The following is a 16,612-nucleotide window of genomic DNA, read 5'->3' as shown; positions in this document are numbered from 1 at the left end:
CAGAAGTTTTCTATAGTGTTCATCATATAGGTCTTTTACATCCTTGGTTAGGTTTATTCCTAGGTATTTGATGGTTTTTCGTGCAATCGTGAATGGGATCAGTTTCTTAATTTCTCTTTCGGCTGCTTCATTTTTGGTGTATAGGAATGCAACTGATTTCTGTACACTGATTTTGTACCCTGCAACTTTACTGAATTCATTGATCAGTTCTAGAAGGCTTCTGGTGGAGTCCATTGGGTTTTCCATGTAAAGTATCATGTCATCTGCAAAAAGGGAAAGTTTGACTTCTTCCTTGCCAATTCTGATGCCTCTTATTTCTTTTTGTTGTCTGATTGCTGATGCCAGAATTTCCAGCATTATGTTGAACAACAGTGGTGAGAGTGGGCACCCCTGTCGTGTTCCTGATCTCAGGGGGAATGCTCTCAGTTTTTCCCCATTGAGGATTATATTAGCTGTGGGTTTTTCATAGACTGCTCTTATGAGATATTAGAACAATTTTGAATGAGTATTGAGAAAGGAATCAGAAGACAGAGAAACAGGGATGTCAGAATGACTTTATCACATGAGACTAATGAACCACCACTAAAATAGGTTTCTTAGATGTAAGGATGTTAGAATGAATTTGTTGAAAAACTTAAGTACCCATTGCTTGGATGTGCTCCCACAAGGACTGTTATACAAGTTATCAAATGCTCAGGTCATTTGTTTGAGTAGATCTAATGGTGCTATAGGGATCTATGATAGAGGAAAACACTGGGTGAAGTTTCTGTAAAGCCCCCAACAAGAGAGTTGCAGTATAGGTCCCTCATGCTCTGCAAGGCCATGCCTTATAAGGCAGAGAACTAGTCACCGAGAAAACTAGAGCTATTTATCATGAACTGAATAGCATCAAAGATACCAAGTCACAAGCACATGGGTACAGCAACAATCTATGAAATATGGAAATGGTATAGGTTTGAGCCTGAGCAGAACCGAGAGACACAAGTAACCTTCATAACAGGGTAACTCAGACTCCTGGCACTTACTTCTATAGCACTGACATCTGTCCATCAACTCATGCCTATGGCCTTTTGGGAGTTCCCTATGACTACCTAACATGGAATTAAAAAACCAAACTTGGTTCACAGATGGGTTGGGGTATTATGTTGGTAAGTAGGCAAACTTGGTCTGCTGTTGCACTACAGCTCCACTCAGGGATGGATCTAAGGAACAGAAGTGAAGGGGAATCTTCCCAGCTACCAAAGCTTTGGGGAGCATTCTTCCTTGTTTGCTTTCTATAGGGGGAGAAGTGGACTGAAATACAAATCTTTACAGATGTCTAGATTCTTCTGTCTTGTTTGCAGTGACTCTCCAACGTTCCACAATCACCAGAATTATTAAAACATTCCTGGTGAACATTATCTCAACTAAGGAATCCATTTCACAGCCAAAAATAAAAATAAAATAAAACCCAGAATACAAAAAACCACAAAGTGACAAATACACATGACCATGGAATCCACTGATACTACAATACTCCTCATCACACTGATGAAGCTAGGCTCATAAAAATGGTGGAATGGTTTGCTACAAGCCAGTTAATGTTCTGTTTGGGATTAAGGTATTGTCCTACAAGATGCCATAAATGCTTAAAACCAACCAATAAAGAGTATCCCTAACAGCTAAAGATATGGCTCCAGAAACCCAGGAATTGGAACAGAATTGGTCCATTTTATCAGTGACTCACAGATTTATGGTTCTGGACTCTCAAATTTAGGGTTTGCTAGATAATAATAATTAGTCTTCTAGGGGTTAGGAGAGGGATATTTTCACCAGAATACACAGCAAGAAATACAGTGAACTTGAAACTCTCACTATTACTGGGTCACTTTGGGCTCCATTCTTGCCTTCAGTGGACAGTTTTGAGACTCATTACATGAAAATTCTCAGAAGATCCTAAGAGATCAAAACATTCAAGCATGGTGATGGCCAATTAAATAACACACCATTATATTGCCTCTCCCTCTTCCTTGCTTTATTTCCCCCTCATCTTCTCTTATTCTTGTTCCCTGGGGTCAAAGCCCCAAATAAACTACTATAAACAAGCCTTTGTTTCAGCTTCTACTTGGGGGAACTTCAAGAGGGGAGAGAGGAGAATTTAATTTTTGGACCCATAAATTTGAGATGCCTGACAGATATGCAAGTAGAAATATTGGGGAGGCAGTATACATAAATCTGGAGTTTAGGGAAGAAGTCCAGACTTCTGAAATGCATTTCACTTCCCAACTTTGAAGAGGGCCATAAACATACAGGTAAAAACAAAAAAACAAAACAAGCATATATTGCAGGGCAACTAGCACATGTGATTTTCACATAAATAGTAGCCATAGTCAGAGTTCTGAGCACTGAGCACAAAGGGCCCAAAGAATCTTTTAAAAGATAGGACTGGGGTGTCTGGGTGGTTCAGTTGGTTAAATGTCTGACTCTTGATTTCAACTCAGGCCATGATCTCATGGTTCATAAGTTCAATTCCCACCTCAGGCTCTGTGCTTACAGCACGCAGCCTGCTTAGGATTTTCTCTCTCCCTTTCTGTCTGCTCCTTTGTTCTACCTCTCTAAGTAAATTAATTAACTAATTAAACATTATTTTTTCAATTTTAAAATAAATTTAAATTAATTTTTATTAAAAAAATAAAGATAGGACTAGAAACAGATCCTGCTCTTAGAAGGAAAATCATTCAATGAAATTGAAAAGCATTCCAAGTAGCATTAACTTGAGCATATTAATCTCAGTAGTGAATAGGTCATTACTAACTTTGATTTTTTCCCCACCAAATTATATATTCAGATATACACCAAAAGATTCTTTGCACCTTACTTGTTCTTTCTCAGTGAATCCATATTTAACAGAGTGAATCACTCCTTCATTTGCGGTTTCATGGTAGTCTCTTTTTTCTACCTTTGTTGTGGGATTTACCTCACCAAACTGCACTTTATTCTTGCATTTAATTCTGCTTCCCCAATGAAAGTGTGCCTTCTTCTGAATGGGATCCCTGTCTTTGGATATCCAGCACCTGACACAGTGCCTGGCATAGAGGTGGCGCAGTTTGTCAAATAGATGAATGTAGGTATGAATGGGTTCCTATGGAACGCATGCAAAGGACTGTGTTGAGCAAGATCAAAGAAATTACACAATTGAATTCTCGGCACACTTATATAACCTGTACATTTCTTTGGTCACTTATTTTGTGTTTTATATTATACATTATTTGTACCTACCAAACTGAACCTCTTCAGGGTAGGATTCCTGTCTGAATCACTTCTGCACCTGTGTCAAGGTGCCTGGCATAAAATGGGTGCCAGGAATATAGAATATGAATTACCAGCCTTGCAACCAGCAACCTTCGCATTATCTGTGTTCCTCAAACTTACATGTGCAAAGGTGTAATTTTGTTAAGATGCAGATTCGGATTCAAAAGATTTGAAGTGAGCCAAAGAGGCTGCAGTATCTAAAAAGCCCTCAGCTGAAGCCCAAGCAGGTGGTCTGACGACTACACTTTGACTATTAAGGTTGCTACATCAATGGTTCTGGACCCTATTAAGAAGGTATTTAAAGTACTAAAAAAAAGGGGGCACCTGGGTGGCTCAGTCAGTTGGGCATCCGACTTTGGCTAAGGTCATGATCTCACGGTTTGTGAGCTCGAGTCCCACGTCGGGCTCTGTGCTGACAGCTCAGAGCCTGGAGCCTGCTTCGGATTCTGCGTCTCTCCCTCTCTCTGCCCCTCCCAGGATCATGCTGTGTCTCTCTCTGTCTCTCAATGATACACAAAGGTTAAAAAAAAATTTTTTTTTAATTTTAAGTACTAAAAAAAGAGAGAAAAAAAGAAAAATTTTAAAAAGAAAGTATTGAAATCTGGGTCTCGCCCCTCAAAAATTCTGATTTAATTCATTTACACTTTCCATGCTTTAAATAGAAAGGATCTAGAGTTAACAGCTTTATATATACAAAAAAGAAAACACTTAATCAGATCTCTTAAATGAAATGGCGGGAAATACCTGAATAACTCTTCTAAAAAGAAAGTAATGTCACTCAACACCAAATTCCAAAGTGTCAGGTCAGTCTCCGAGCGAGAGACCCCACCCCTGCCTGTCCTAGACGCGTCTCTCCAGCAAGACTTTGCCCCGCCTCGCCACGCCCATCACGGCCTCTCCTTCCTTTTCTACGGGGTCGACTTCCGGCGTGGTTTGTCACGTGCCCGGAAATGGGAAGTGGAAGCGGAACCGCGGCTTCCAGTTCACAGCTAAATTGACGGGCTCGTCCTAGTAGCTGTGGCGGTCGGGGCCCTGTCCTGTCTCCGTCTTGGAGGACCCGCCTCGGCACAGTCGGGCTCAGTCCGGCCTTGTGGTAAGCCTTGGGCCGCGGCTGCTCAGTAGTTCCGGCAGCGCGGAGAGACTAGCAAACAGGCGGGTGCCACAGTCTGAGGCAGCGTTTCAGCTCCGCTGTTGGCTCCGCGTCCGGGGTCGGATCCCTCTCACTCTTGTCTGGCCTCCCTTTCCCCGCGTGTCTGGGTAAGGCGCAAAGCCCGCTAGGAGCCTCCACCAACTCCTTGCTGCCCTGCGGGCTAACCGCAACCCTCACACATCCCCTCCTGATTTCATCAGTAAGAACCAGATTTCATTTGTGCAGAACGGCCCTGATCGTTTGCCTTTTGGCATGGACCGGGAGAGGAGGGCGTGACAGTGTCTTCTTTGTCCACATACACATGTTTTTTTCTAAATCTTTAAAGCGCATCCCCCAGTCTCTGCAGTTTTCTCTTCTGGATGACAATGCCTCCGTTTGATGCGTTGTCTCGCTAGCTTACGGGCCCCAATCCACGCGGGCACTCACGTTGACAAACTCTTTGGCACGCAGTGTAATGGTACAACTGAGTTTAAGGAAACAAGAACCAACCGAGTAAGCAGTGGCAAACTGCTTCTGGAACGTGGTCAGCGGTGGATTCTGAAACCCGGAAAATCGTTTTAGAGGAGCTCTAGTGATTTATTCACTGAGTTACACAAAAGTAGTCTGAAGATTCGACCTTTAGTTTGAAAATGCCCCAGAGACACAGCTGTTCTTGTCTTCGTGAACATGTTTGTCATATTCACTTCTAACCTAGAGTAGTGCATGGCACATCAGTATTTGCTGAATGAATACGGGTGCCATAATGCTTTTCATTATGCTTAACTCCTTTATGAGGTATAACCAACCAGTCTTCTATTTCTTTACACTTAACCATACACTCAGTTGTTGATTTTGTCCAAAGAGCGATGGTGTGGTAAACGTTGGCCACTATTAGTCACTCATTTGACCAGTTTTTACTATTCACTTCAGGTTATGTATACTTGCTGACTACCTAAGAAAGAACGCAGAACTATTCTGGAGCACCTCTTTCTCTCTCTCTTTCAAGAGAGTTCTTGAGCTCTACAAGGTTATGATCTCATGAACCAATTGGACTGCAAGTGCCTGATTGTTTAGTAAATACAGAAGTACCTCGCAGTTGAGAGGAAAGATCAATTTGAATTAAGATCTTTATTGAATCAATTTCATATAAACCATTTAGTGTAATTAGGGTTTGGATAGATGATATTCCCTGCATGGACAAGCACCTAAGGAAAGATTTAAAAACGGCACTGAGCAGAGGGCTTGGAGTGGAAGATTTGTATTTGGAAACCTTAGGAAAATGTCGAGCAGCGAGCGGCATGTTGTGAGGAAAGCTGTGTTTTAATATTTAATATTATTTGTTTATCAAGCGTTTGGGGGAATGTGGAAGCTTGCAAAGAGATAACCAAATACAGAAGTGTTAGATGGATGTGGTTGATGTGAAACTGAATTTGTGTTAGCTGTAGGAACAGAAAAGAAGGATAAATTATACATAGATGAGAAATCAGCAGAATGTGGCCACAGATAGTGGAGGAGAATCAAATCTGAGAGATTTTGAACCTGGACATTTTCTTACAGATGTGAGAGTTGGAAAGGGAAAATCTTAGGGAAACTAGAGTTGGCATGTTATTTGGCACTGTCATTTTGCTTAATTTTGAAATACCTGTTCTGTCTTTGCCAAGCTCCAGGAATACAAAGATGATTAAGATATGATTTTTTTTTCCTACAAAGAGCTACCTTTAATGTGGGAGACAATTCAACTAACTGGAAATTATGGTTTGTAAGTGCTGTATTAGCCGAGCAGAGGGGAAGTGTGTGAGTAATATAAAAGGAATTATTCTTTTGTCTGTGTATGACTACTACACAGAAGAGGTGGCATTTTAGCAGGATCTTGGAAGAATGAGTTGGAGTGTTTAGGGGGAAAAGAATTCCCGGAAAAGGAAATTGCATGAACAAAGCCCAGAGACAGAAATGTAAAGTGGCCATTATGCAGTGTATCTTGGACATCTGGTATAGTAGAGCTTTTAATGCAGAGTCTAGGCCCTAGGACATATTAAGTGGTAGTTAGGATGGATGAAGATGTAACAAGATGGAGAAGAAAACAGTTGGGGAGAATTGTACTTCTTGACTTCTGTATCCTCTGCAGGGTAGATGGTGACATCATTTGCAGAGAGGGTGGAGGCTGACACTAGAGTTGGGAATTGAAGAAGGTAAATAAAGATTTGTAGCACACTGATGGGGAGTAGGAGGGAGTGTTCAAAGGAAGTGTTAAAGGATTGCTGAGCAACAGTGGAAGTCTAGCTTTGACTGGATTTAGATACTCGTAATGAATGCAGTGAACATGGACATATGGCCTTCTTGAGTGGAATATGGTAGCCCATGAAAAGTGGAGAAAAGTACAGTTCATGGAAATCGATAAAACATGGTGAACTAGTCCACAAACAGAGAAAGATAATTGAAGGAGATAGTGTGGGTGAATACTGCCTCCAGGCTACATGGGGGAAAAAATTAAGCTTGGAGAGGCCAGGTAGATGATGAGAACAGGAAGGAGAGGTAGGTCAGAAGACTAGAGGTTAAGATGAGGTGAAAAGGGGATGCAAGTGGGAAGATGTGATTTTTTTGTGAGAAAAGCAGTTTTCTGAGTTGGAGCATAGATCGAAGTTTCACAGATTGAATAAAATATAGGAGATAACCTAGTTTCCAAAAATGTTATATTATAAAAATTCATTCTGTGTCATTTATTTAAAACTCATAATTTCTTCACTTTCCCATAGAAAGTGTGTTAGAAGTTAACTTCCTAAGCAAGCTTACCTGTATGAAATACTACACAGTTGCATTGGAAATGGTAATATATACACAAATACATCTATTTAAAAATAAAGTTGAAAATACGTTTAAAAAATTTTTAACATAAGCTGATGTTTGAAAAAATACATTAAATTAAATGAGAAAAAGGAGGTAAGTGGAAATTCATTTCTTTATAATAGCTTTATTGAGATAGAATTCATATGCCATAAAATTCACCCTGCTCAAGCATATAATTCAGTTGTTTTTAGTATATTCTCAAGGTTACACGACCATCACTACTATCTAATTCAAGGAGTTTTCATCCCCTTAAGGAAACTCCTTTCTCATTAACAGTCACTCCCCATTTCTCCTTGCTCCTACCCCTAGCAACCACAAATCATTCTGTCTTTATGGATCTGTCTACTCTGGATATTTCATTTAAACAGAATCCTAAAATATGTGGTCTTTTAACGGGCTTCTTTCACTTAGCATAATATTTTCAAGTTTCATCAATGTTGTAGGATGTATCAGTATTTTATTTCTTTTTTATGGTCATATAATATTCCACTGTATAGCTATTTGTTGTATCAGTTCATTAGTTGATGGATATTTTGAGTTGTTTCTATGTTTTGGCTGCTGTGAATCATGCTCCTATGGACATTCATGTACAAGTTTTTGTGTGGATGTATATTTTCAGTTCTCTTGAGTATATACCTAGGAGTGGAATTGTTGGGTCATATGGTAATTTCATATTTAACTTTTTGAGGTGCTGCCAAACTGTTTTCCAAGGTGGCTGCACCATTTTACAATCACCAACAATATATGAAAGAGTTCCTTTTCCTCCACATCTTTACTGACACTTGGCTTTTTAATTTTAGCCATTTTGGTGGGTATAAAGTGGTAGGTAAATATCACATTTGGTTTTGGTTTGCATCTACGTAGTGGTTAATGATGTTGAGCATCTTTTCATTTGCTTATTGGCTATCTGTGTATTTTCTTTGGAGTAATGTCTATTGAGATCCTTTGCTCAGTTTTTAATTGGGTTGTTTTTCTATTGTTGAGTTATAAGAGATCTTTATATAGAAAATTTATATTTAAAAATTGAGCATGGGTTTTTTTCTTAAAAATTTTTTTTGTATCGTATTTGGTTGGTAAGTGCTTCTAAAGATTTTGGAGTTTGATAACACTGGTTCTTTAACTTCCTTTCCAAACATATGGCTTTTTGTTTTTATCATATAGGTATGTTGATATATTAAATCATTCTTCCTATGCTTATAGTTATAAATAAGATCGTTTCTTAAAATTACAAATGGAACAATAAAGGACAGAATGATTTTGAGAATACGCTTAATAGCTATACTCTTCATTTTTTCAGCTGACTAAAAATGACAGCAATCAAGCATGCGTTACAAAGAGATATTTTTACACCAAATGATGAACGTCTGCTGAGTATTGTCAATGTCTGCAAAGCAGGAAAAAAGAAAAAGAACTGTTTTTTGTGTGCCACAGGTGGGTATTTAGTAAGAAAGAACTCCTGTTTGGCAATCTTTTATTGTTTTATTCCCTAGGGGACTTTTCCTCCTTGTTTTAAAAATTCTCATTGTCTCTATAATTGGAAAAACTGTTGGACCAACAAATTTCTTAAGTTTTCTTTAATTAAGGGGCACCTGGGTGGGTTAGTCAGTTAAGCATCCAACTCTTGATTTCGGCCCAGGTCATGGTTTCACAGTTCGTGAGATCTAGCTGTGAGTTGGGCTCTGCACTGACAGAGCCAAGCCTGCTTGGGATTCTCTCTCTCCCTCTCTCTCTGTCCATCACTGCCCCTCCCTTCCTGTCTCTCTCTCTCTCTCTCTCAAAATAAATAAATAAATTTTAAAAAAGATTGTCTTTCATTAAATATTGAGTAGTTACCAAAAAAATCTATATCATATATATAAGGTGTGAAGACTAACCATATACTGCACACTTGTGTGCTCACCATCCGGTATTAGAAGAATATTACCATTACCTTTGAAGTGTCCATTAAAAAAATGGACATTAAAAAAAAGTTTTTTTGGGTTTTTTTGAGACAGAGATAGAGTGCACATGAGCTGGAGAGGGGCAGAGAGAGGGAGAGAGAAAATCCCAAGCAGGTTCAACACTATCAGTGCAGAGCCCGAAGTGGGGCTCAAACCCATGAAACTGTGAGATTGTGACCTGAGCTGAATCCAAGAGTCCAACCCTTAATTGACTGAGCCACCCAGGTGCCCCTGTGCTCTTTTCTAATCCCATTCCCTTTCCTCACTTATTAAGAGGTAACTAGTATCCTGAATTTTGGTTTAGTCTTTCCTTGCTTTTTTTTTTTTAATCATTATACTATATATGTTTGTAATCTCCGATAACCTATTGTATAGTTTTGTGTGTCTTTGAAATTTGCATGAATTGAATCATAGTGCATATATTCTTTTGTGACTTTTTCTACTCTACATTATATTCATGTTCATTACTTTTACTTCTGTTCTTTCATATAACCATAATTCTTTCATTTTGACTCCTATGGAATGTTCTCTATGACAGTACTTAGGATGAACATTAGGTTTGTTTTCAGGTTTTACTGTTTAGACATCCCTTCTATAAGCATGTTTGTCCTTGTCTGTTAGTGTATCAGGCAAGAATTTTCTAGGGTAGATCCCTAAATGGGAAATTGTTGGATTATAGTATGTGAATGTTCAACAATACTCTATTACCAAATTATTTTCAGAAGTATGCTGGCTTTCAACCCAACAAGCGGTGTGTATTTTGTTTTCTTTCTCCACATCCTAGTCAAAACTTGGCTTTGACAGACTTAATTGATTCCAACCTGGTAGAAATAGTATCAGAAGTCTCTCATTGTGGTTTGAAAGTTCATTTCCCTGTTAATAATGAAATTGATGAATGAAATATTTTCATGAGTTTATTGGCCAGTTAGTTCCCTTGTCTTAGAAATTTGCCTTTTGTGCATTTCTCTCTTGTGTTGGTTGTCCTTTTACTAATTTGTGCAAGTTCTATATATTTACTAATTCTATGGTGGTTATATGCATCCCAGTTTCTGCCTTGTGTATTAGCTTTCTTTGATGCCTTTTAATGAAATTTCTAATTTTAATAAAATCAAATTAATCAATATGATCCTTTATGGCTTCTGCTTTTTAAAAAAAATTTTTTTAAGTTTATTTATTTTTGAGAGAGAGAGAGAGCGAGCATGAGCAGGGGAGGGGTAGAGAGAAAGAGAGACACAGAATCCGAAACAGGCTCCAGGCTGAGTTGACAGCAGAGTCCAATATGGGGCTCAAACCCAGAAACTGTGAGATCATGACCCGAGCCTAAGTTGATTGCTTAACTGACAGCCACCCAGGCGCCCCTCAAAGATATATAAAAATATAGGGGCACCTGGGTGGCTCAGTCAGTTAAACGTCTGACTTCGACTCAGGTTATGATCTCATGGTTCGTGAGTTCGAGCCCTGTGTCGGGCTCTGTGCTGACAGCTAGCTCAGAGCCTGGAGCCTGTCTTTGGATTATGTGTCTCCCTCTCTCTCTGACCCTCCCCTGCTCATACTGTCGCTTCCTCTCTCTCTCAAAAATAAATAAAACATTAAAAAAGATTAAAATATCTACATATACTTCCCTAGAATTATAAAAGTATTTTCCTACACTATGTTCTAAAATTTTTTATAATTTTGCCCCTCATGTTTTAGTTTTCAATTTACCTGTATCCACGTTTGTAGTGATGAATGTGAATTTGCCTATTTCTGGGTTCTCTCTTATATCTGGTTTTTATTTTGTCTTGTTTTGGTTCTTTATTTTTCCACCTAAATTTTAGAATCAAGTTGGCAAGTTCCAGGTTTTGTTGGGATTTTTAATTGGAATTGTTTTGAATATGTAGTTCAGTTTGAAAAGAACTTGCATTTTCATAATATTGAGTCATCTTGTCAATGGACATGGTGCAGTTCTCCATTTATCTAGATCTTCTTAATGTCTTTCAACAATTTTTAGAGTTTTAAAGGCTTTCAATAAGTTATATAGTTTTAAATGTTTTGCACCTATATTGTATTTATTTCTAGATTTTTTGATACTATCATAAATAATAACTTAATAGCATTAATATATTTTTTAAAGTTTATGTTGAGAGAGAGAGAGAGAGAACATGTACACATGAGCAGGGAAAAGGTAGAGGGTGAGAGAATCCCAAGCAGGCTCCAATGTCTCAGCTCCAGCTCTGGCTCAGTCTTAGAAACCATCAGGTCATGACCTGAGCCAAAATCAAGAGTCAGACTCTTAACTGACTGAGCCACTTAGGCACCCCAGCATTAATACATTCTTAAGACTTTAATTTTTTAGAGCCGTTTTTGATTTACAGGAAAATTGAGGAAGGAGATATACACACTTGCCATGTATCCTACTGCCCCCACATAAGTTTGGCTTCCCCCTTTACCAATACCACTGGTAACATTGGCAATAATTCGTTACCAAGAATGAATCTACCTTGACACATTGTTATCACTCAAAGACCATAGTTTCCCTTAGAGTTCACTCTTAGTGTTGTACATTGTATGGGTTTGGACAAATGTATAATGACATGTATCCACCAGTGTAATTCACAGGATACTTTCACTGCCCTAAAAATCCTGTTCTGCCTGGTCAGCTCTCCCCCAGCCCCTACCCTTTTCAGCCGCTCTTCTTTTTACTGTTTGCATGGCTTTGCCTTTTCCAGAATGTCATATAGGTGGAATCATATAGTATGTAGTCTGCTCAGATTGGCTTCTTTCACTCAGAAGGATGCATTTATGTTTCCTCCATGTCTTTTCATGACGTGATAACTCATTTCTCTTTAGCACTGAATAATATTCCATGCCTGGATATGCCAGTTTATTTATCTACTCACCTACTGAAGGATATCTTGATGGTCAGTTTGACAGTTATGAATAAAACTACTATAAACACCCATGTGTGGATTTTTGCATGGGCATAAGTTTTCAACTCCTTTGGTAAATACCAGGGAGTGTGATTGCTAGATCATATGGTAAGAGTATGTTTAGTTTTGTAAGAAACCAGCAAACTCTCTACGAAAGTGGCTGTATTTTTTTTGCAGTCCCACCAGCAGTGTTTGAGTTGTTGCTCCATATTTTTTTCAGCATTTGGTGTCATCAGGTTCTGGAATTTGGCCACACTAATAGGTCTATAATGATACCACACTGTTTTAAATTGCATTGCCTTGATAAAATACGATGTTGAGTATCTTTTCATATGCTTATTTGTTATCTGTATATCTTCTTTGGGGAAGTGTCTTGTTAAGGCCTTTGGCCATTTTTTAATCTGGTTTTTTATTTTCTTGTTGAGTTTTAAGAGTCCTTTGTATATTTTGGATAACATTCCTTTATCAGATATGTCTTTGGCAAATATTTTCTTGGAGTCTGTGGCTTGTCTTCTAATTCTCTTGATGTTGTCTTTTGCAGAGCAGAAGCTTTTAATTTTATTGAACATGAATACATTTTAAAAATCATTTATTGTTAGCAGCCAGAAATACAGTTGGTTCTTTATATGGATTTCTATATCTATCAATCTTGTTAAACTTCCTTATTAATTCTAATAATTTGTCCATAGACTCTTTGTAAGTAGTGATATTTTCTTCCTTTATAGTCTTTATATTTTAATTTATTGTTGTTGCTTTAGTCTGCTGGTTAGGACAATCAGTACAGTGTTGATCCCAAAGGGGTTATCATGTATGATAATTGCTGTAGGGGTTTTTTTTTGTAGCTATCCTTTACAGAGCTAAGGAGATTCCTTTCTTCTATTCCTGACTTCTTATTATTTTTTTTTATTTTTTATCATGAATGGATGTTCAGTTTTATCAAATCCTTTTTCAAATCATTGAGATTTCCTTCCTTAATTTGTTAGTGTGGTGAGTAATTGTACTTGGCTTTTCAAATAATAAATTGAGTTCTTGGAATAACCTAACTCAGTCATGATGTACCATATGCCATCTATTATAGCATATATTATTATTTTATACACCACTAAAAAATGCTGCAATATTACTTTGATTGTTAAGACATATTCTGATTTCAGAGATGTTAAAATGTGGGGGAAAATGTACATTTCAGAATTGGTGAAATGAAATATTATCTTTTGTATATGCCCTTGGATTAAGTTTGCCAATGTAGTATTTGTAGTTATTTGTATATTTGTAGTAAAATGATTTTTCATCCATGTTCATTAGTGACATGGTCCTGTAACTTTCTTTTACACACTGTCTTTGGCCTTGCAACCAAGTCCTAAAGTAAGTTGGGAGTGTTCCTCTTTTTTTTTTTTTTTTTTTTTTTTTTTTTGGTACAAACAGTTATGTGCACTTGGAATGTTTCCTGAGAAAGCTTGGCAAAAGATACCAGTAAAACTGTTTTAGACTAGGTTTTTGGGAAGAGATGTTTCACTTCACTTTCTTTAGTGGTTATAGATCTTTCTAAATTTTCTATTAAGTCAGTTTTAGTAATTTACATTCTTTAGAGATTTAACCACTTCATCTAAATTTTTTTTAATGTATTCACTCCAATCCATCCACTATTCTGCTGCCAGAGTAATTTTTAGAAACATGTTAGGGCATGCCATTTCACTAATTAAAATCCTCTTAAGAGCACCTCTACAACCTCAGGTAAAGGTCCTTTGTGATCTGAACTTTCATCTTTTTTGGTAACTTCATTTCCATCCAGTTTATTATGTGTACAATCCATACTGAACTACCTATCATTATTCTCTAAAATGGTGTTATGCTCTTTCAAGCCCCTTTGGCTTTATGTATGGCAGTCATTCTTTAGAGCTTTTTTCTTTGAAAAGTTTATTTATTTATTCTGAGAGAGAGAGAGAGAGAGAGAGTGAGCACATAGGTTCAGGAGGGGCAGAGAGAGAGAGAATCCTAAGCAGGCTCAGAACTGTCAGCATGGAGCCCGATGTGGGGCTCGAACTCACAGACGGTGAGATCATGACCTGAGCCACAATCGAGAGTTGGACACTTAAATGAGCCACCCAGGCACCCCTAGTACTCTTTTTATCTACCTCATACTATTCCTTCAAAACTGGTCTGAAGCTTTACTTCTTAAGGAGTCTGCCTCTGTCTGACCCTGTTGTCTGATTTAGATGTTTCCTTTGATACTTTGGGCATTCCTCAGTCATAGCTATGTGTTAGGAAATACTACTAACTAGTTTAACATAATACATAATACTGGTTTAGTATCACGTACAGACACCTGACAACTATATTTGCAATGAGTAGATGAACAGATAAAGAATAAGTAAGTGAGTATTTCTAGTAAAAGTATGTTTTACTCAACAGTGACAACAGAACGCCCCGTGCAGGTGAAGATGGTCAAAGTCAAGAAATCCGACAAAGGAGATTTCTACAAAAGGCAGATTGCTTGGGCCCTTCGAGACCTTGCTGTTGTAGATGCCAAGGATGCTATTAAAGTATGTCTTTTTTAGTTCTTTGACCTGTGTTCAGAAAGTGTCTTTCATTTTAAAGCATAATATTATGTCTTCTAAGATGACCTACACTTCTTGTTTTGTGACCCTCTGCTCCACCAACTAAGCCAGAATTAGTCTAAAGTATTTTATTAAATCTTCCATTTCCTCAGTCTCAAGCAACTAAAAGAAAAATGTATGCATGTTTGTTTCATTGTTTTTACTTTATTTTGAGCTACAGTTATGTTTGTGTACAAGTTATATAAACCAGAGCAAAATAACTATATATTTCTGTATTTAGATTAGGTATATTTAGCATAAAATCCATATATAAGTATACTTTTTAAAGTGTCATGTGAGTGGCTTTTTTATAAACCTTCATTGTTTCAGTAAAAATTAATTCAAAATGATGTGTAATACTATAACCAAAGTGAGTCTTCCTTAGTTAGTCTTCAATTAATGTAAAATCATCGAAGGCAACCAGGCAGGCCTTTTGAGACCATGGTTTCATATTTGTGACTCAAGTAAAGGAGGCAATAAGTTCCTTATTTTAAGGAACTTAAAGAATAAGCTATAAGAATGTAAATATTACACTTCTCACTTAAGCCACACTCAAACTTTAGGAAAGTTGAATAACGTAATAGTAGTCACGTGAAAAGACCACATTTATATCTGACAAGTCAAGGCTTTTCACAGCAGTTCCCTTTTTTCTAAGAAACCAAGCAGAGCTCCTCTGGTTAACTTAGGTGTTCCTTCCTTCTCAGCCCCTCTAACCTTGCCCCTCATCTTCCTCTGCAGGAAAGGCACCTCCAGGGCGTTGGGGAATATTTTGTATCACATCCACTTGTGACGAGCTGATAGCAAAGCTTATATTAATGTAATTTCACTTGCCCTTTGGTTTAACCCTTCCAGTCTCACACATTTATTTAAAAGGTGCAGAGAAGTAAAAGCTACCTCTGTAGAGCAATCCAATAAAATAAAAGTCTGACTTTGTCAGACTTACCCCAGTATAAACTTATGGGGAACTAAAAGCCTGACAAAATGACAAACAGTTGAGTCAGGTGCAAAATACTTTTTAGATGTAGCAAACACAACTTCAGGAGAGCTTCATATATCTAAAGTATGCAATTCAGAATTCAGATTTCTGACATCTGTAGAGAATGCCTTTCTATAAGTATTTTAGACACAGTGGGCCATTGCTTTATCCCTAAGGGGCACCCAAAACACTTCAATAAAGTATTTAATAAATTCTGTTACCATGGGAAAAGATCAAGAGTAAAGACTTTTTTGGTAGGTTTCTGTTTAAAAGAAAATACTGTAAGGGCTTTTTAGAAATGCGTCTTTATTAAAGAGGCTTTTTCCTTCAATAGTTTTGCACTTTATAACCCCATTGACTTGCATAATTCACTAACACTGTTGATGCTTATTTGAATGCTTTCTCACAGCTGACGCCTCATTGCTGGCTTTCTTAATGGATTTTTTTTTCATTTTATGTAGGCGCCTTGGCGTGTGTACACTATATATGGATATAAAACATAAATTTTTTATACATAGCCTAACATTAGCCATTTAGTGTCACACATTGATTTGTGTGAGTGTTGCCGCTGGAGCACTCAGCTTCTCTTATGGCAGTATGGGAAATATTCCCAGGGAAGAGATCATTTCCCATCAAGTTTTGGATTAGTTGCCAGTACTCTTAGATTTTTTTTATAAGTAATAATGCAATTACTGCTTCTTTATAAATGCCAATTTTTTATCTTTTGATGCTCCAATTCTGCTTATTGAGCTAATTAGTAGTTGCACGCTATCATAATGCTGTTTTTGTACCAAGTAGGTCCTGATACCTAAATCATTCCAATTTTTCACAAACTGATATAAATTCGCTTACCTTTAAGGCGTTTATTTACATTTTCTCCTCCCCTAAATAACACTTTGAATTAATTGACTATATTGTTATAGTCA

At 37.6% G+C, this 16,612-nt stretch overlaps 1 protein-coding gene across 10 annotated transcripts in view; it reads left to right on the top strand.

The window, feature by feature from the left end:
- Positions 1-4,256: 4,256 nt before the first annotated feature.
- EXOC1 (exocyst complex component 1) overlaps positions 4,257-16,612 on the top strand; it is a 60,242-nt gene continuing 47,886 nt past the window's right edge. For 8 of the 10 annotated variants that reach the window (XM_029945676.1, XM_029945675.1, XM_029945673.1 and 5 more), the window contains exons 1-3: positions 4,257-4,384; positions 8,562-8,695; positions 14,526-14,656. In XM_029945676.1, coding sequence (XP_029801536.1) covers positions 8,572-8,695; positions 14,526-14,656 — 255 coding nt within the window. In that variant the 5' untranslated portion in view covers positions 4,257-4,384; positions 8,562-8,571. Of the gene's footprint in view, positions 4,385-4,411; positions 4,549-8,561; positions 8,696-14,525; positions 14,657-16,612 lie in introns of those variants that run through there. The other 2 variants (XM_029945655.1, XM_029945677.1) reach the window with 2 other exon arrangements.

This window comes from Suricata suricatta, chromosome 1 (assembly GCF_006229205.1).
Source record: "Suricata suricatta isolate VVHF042 chromosome 1, meerkat_22Aug2017_6uvM2_HiC, whole genome shotgun sequence".
Classification (NCBI taxonomy): Eukaryota; Metazoa; Chordata; class Mammalia; order Carnivora; family Herpestidae; genus Suricata; species Suricata suricatta.
This window is presented reverse-complemented; position numbering and strand designations above follow the sequence as displayed.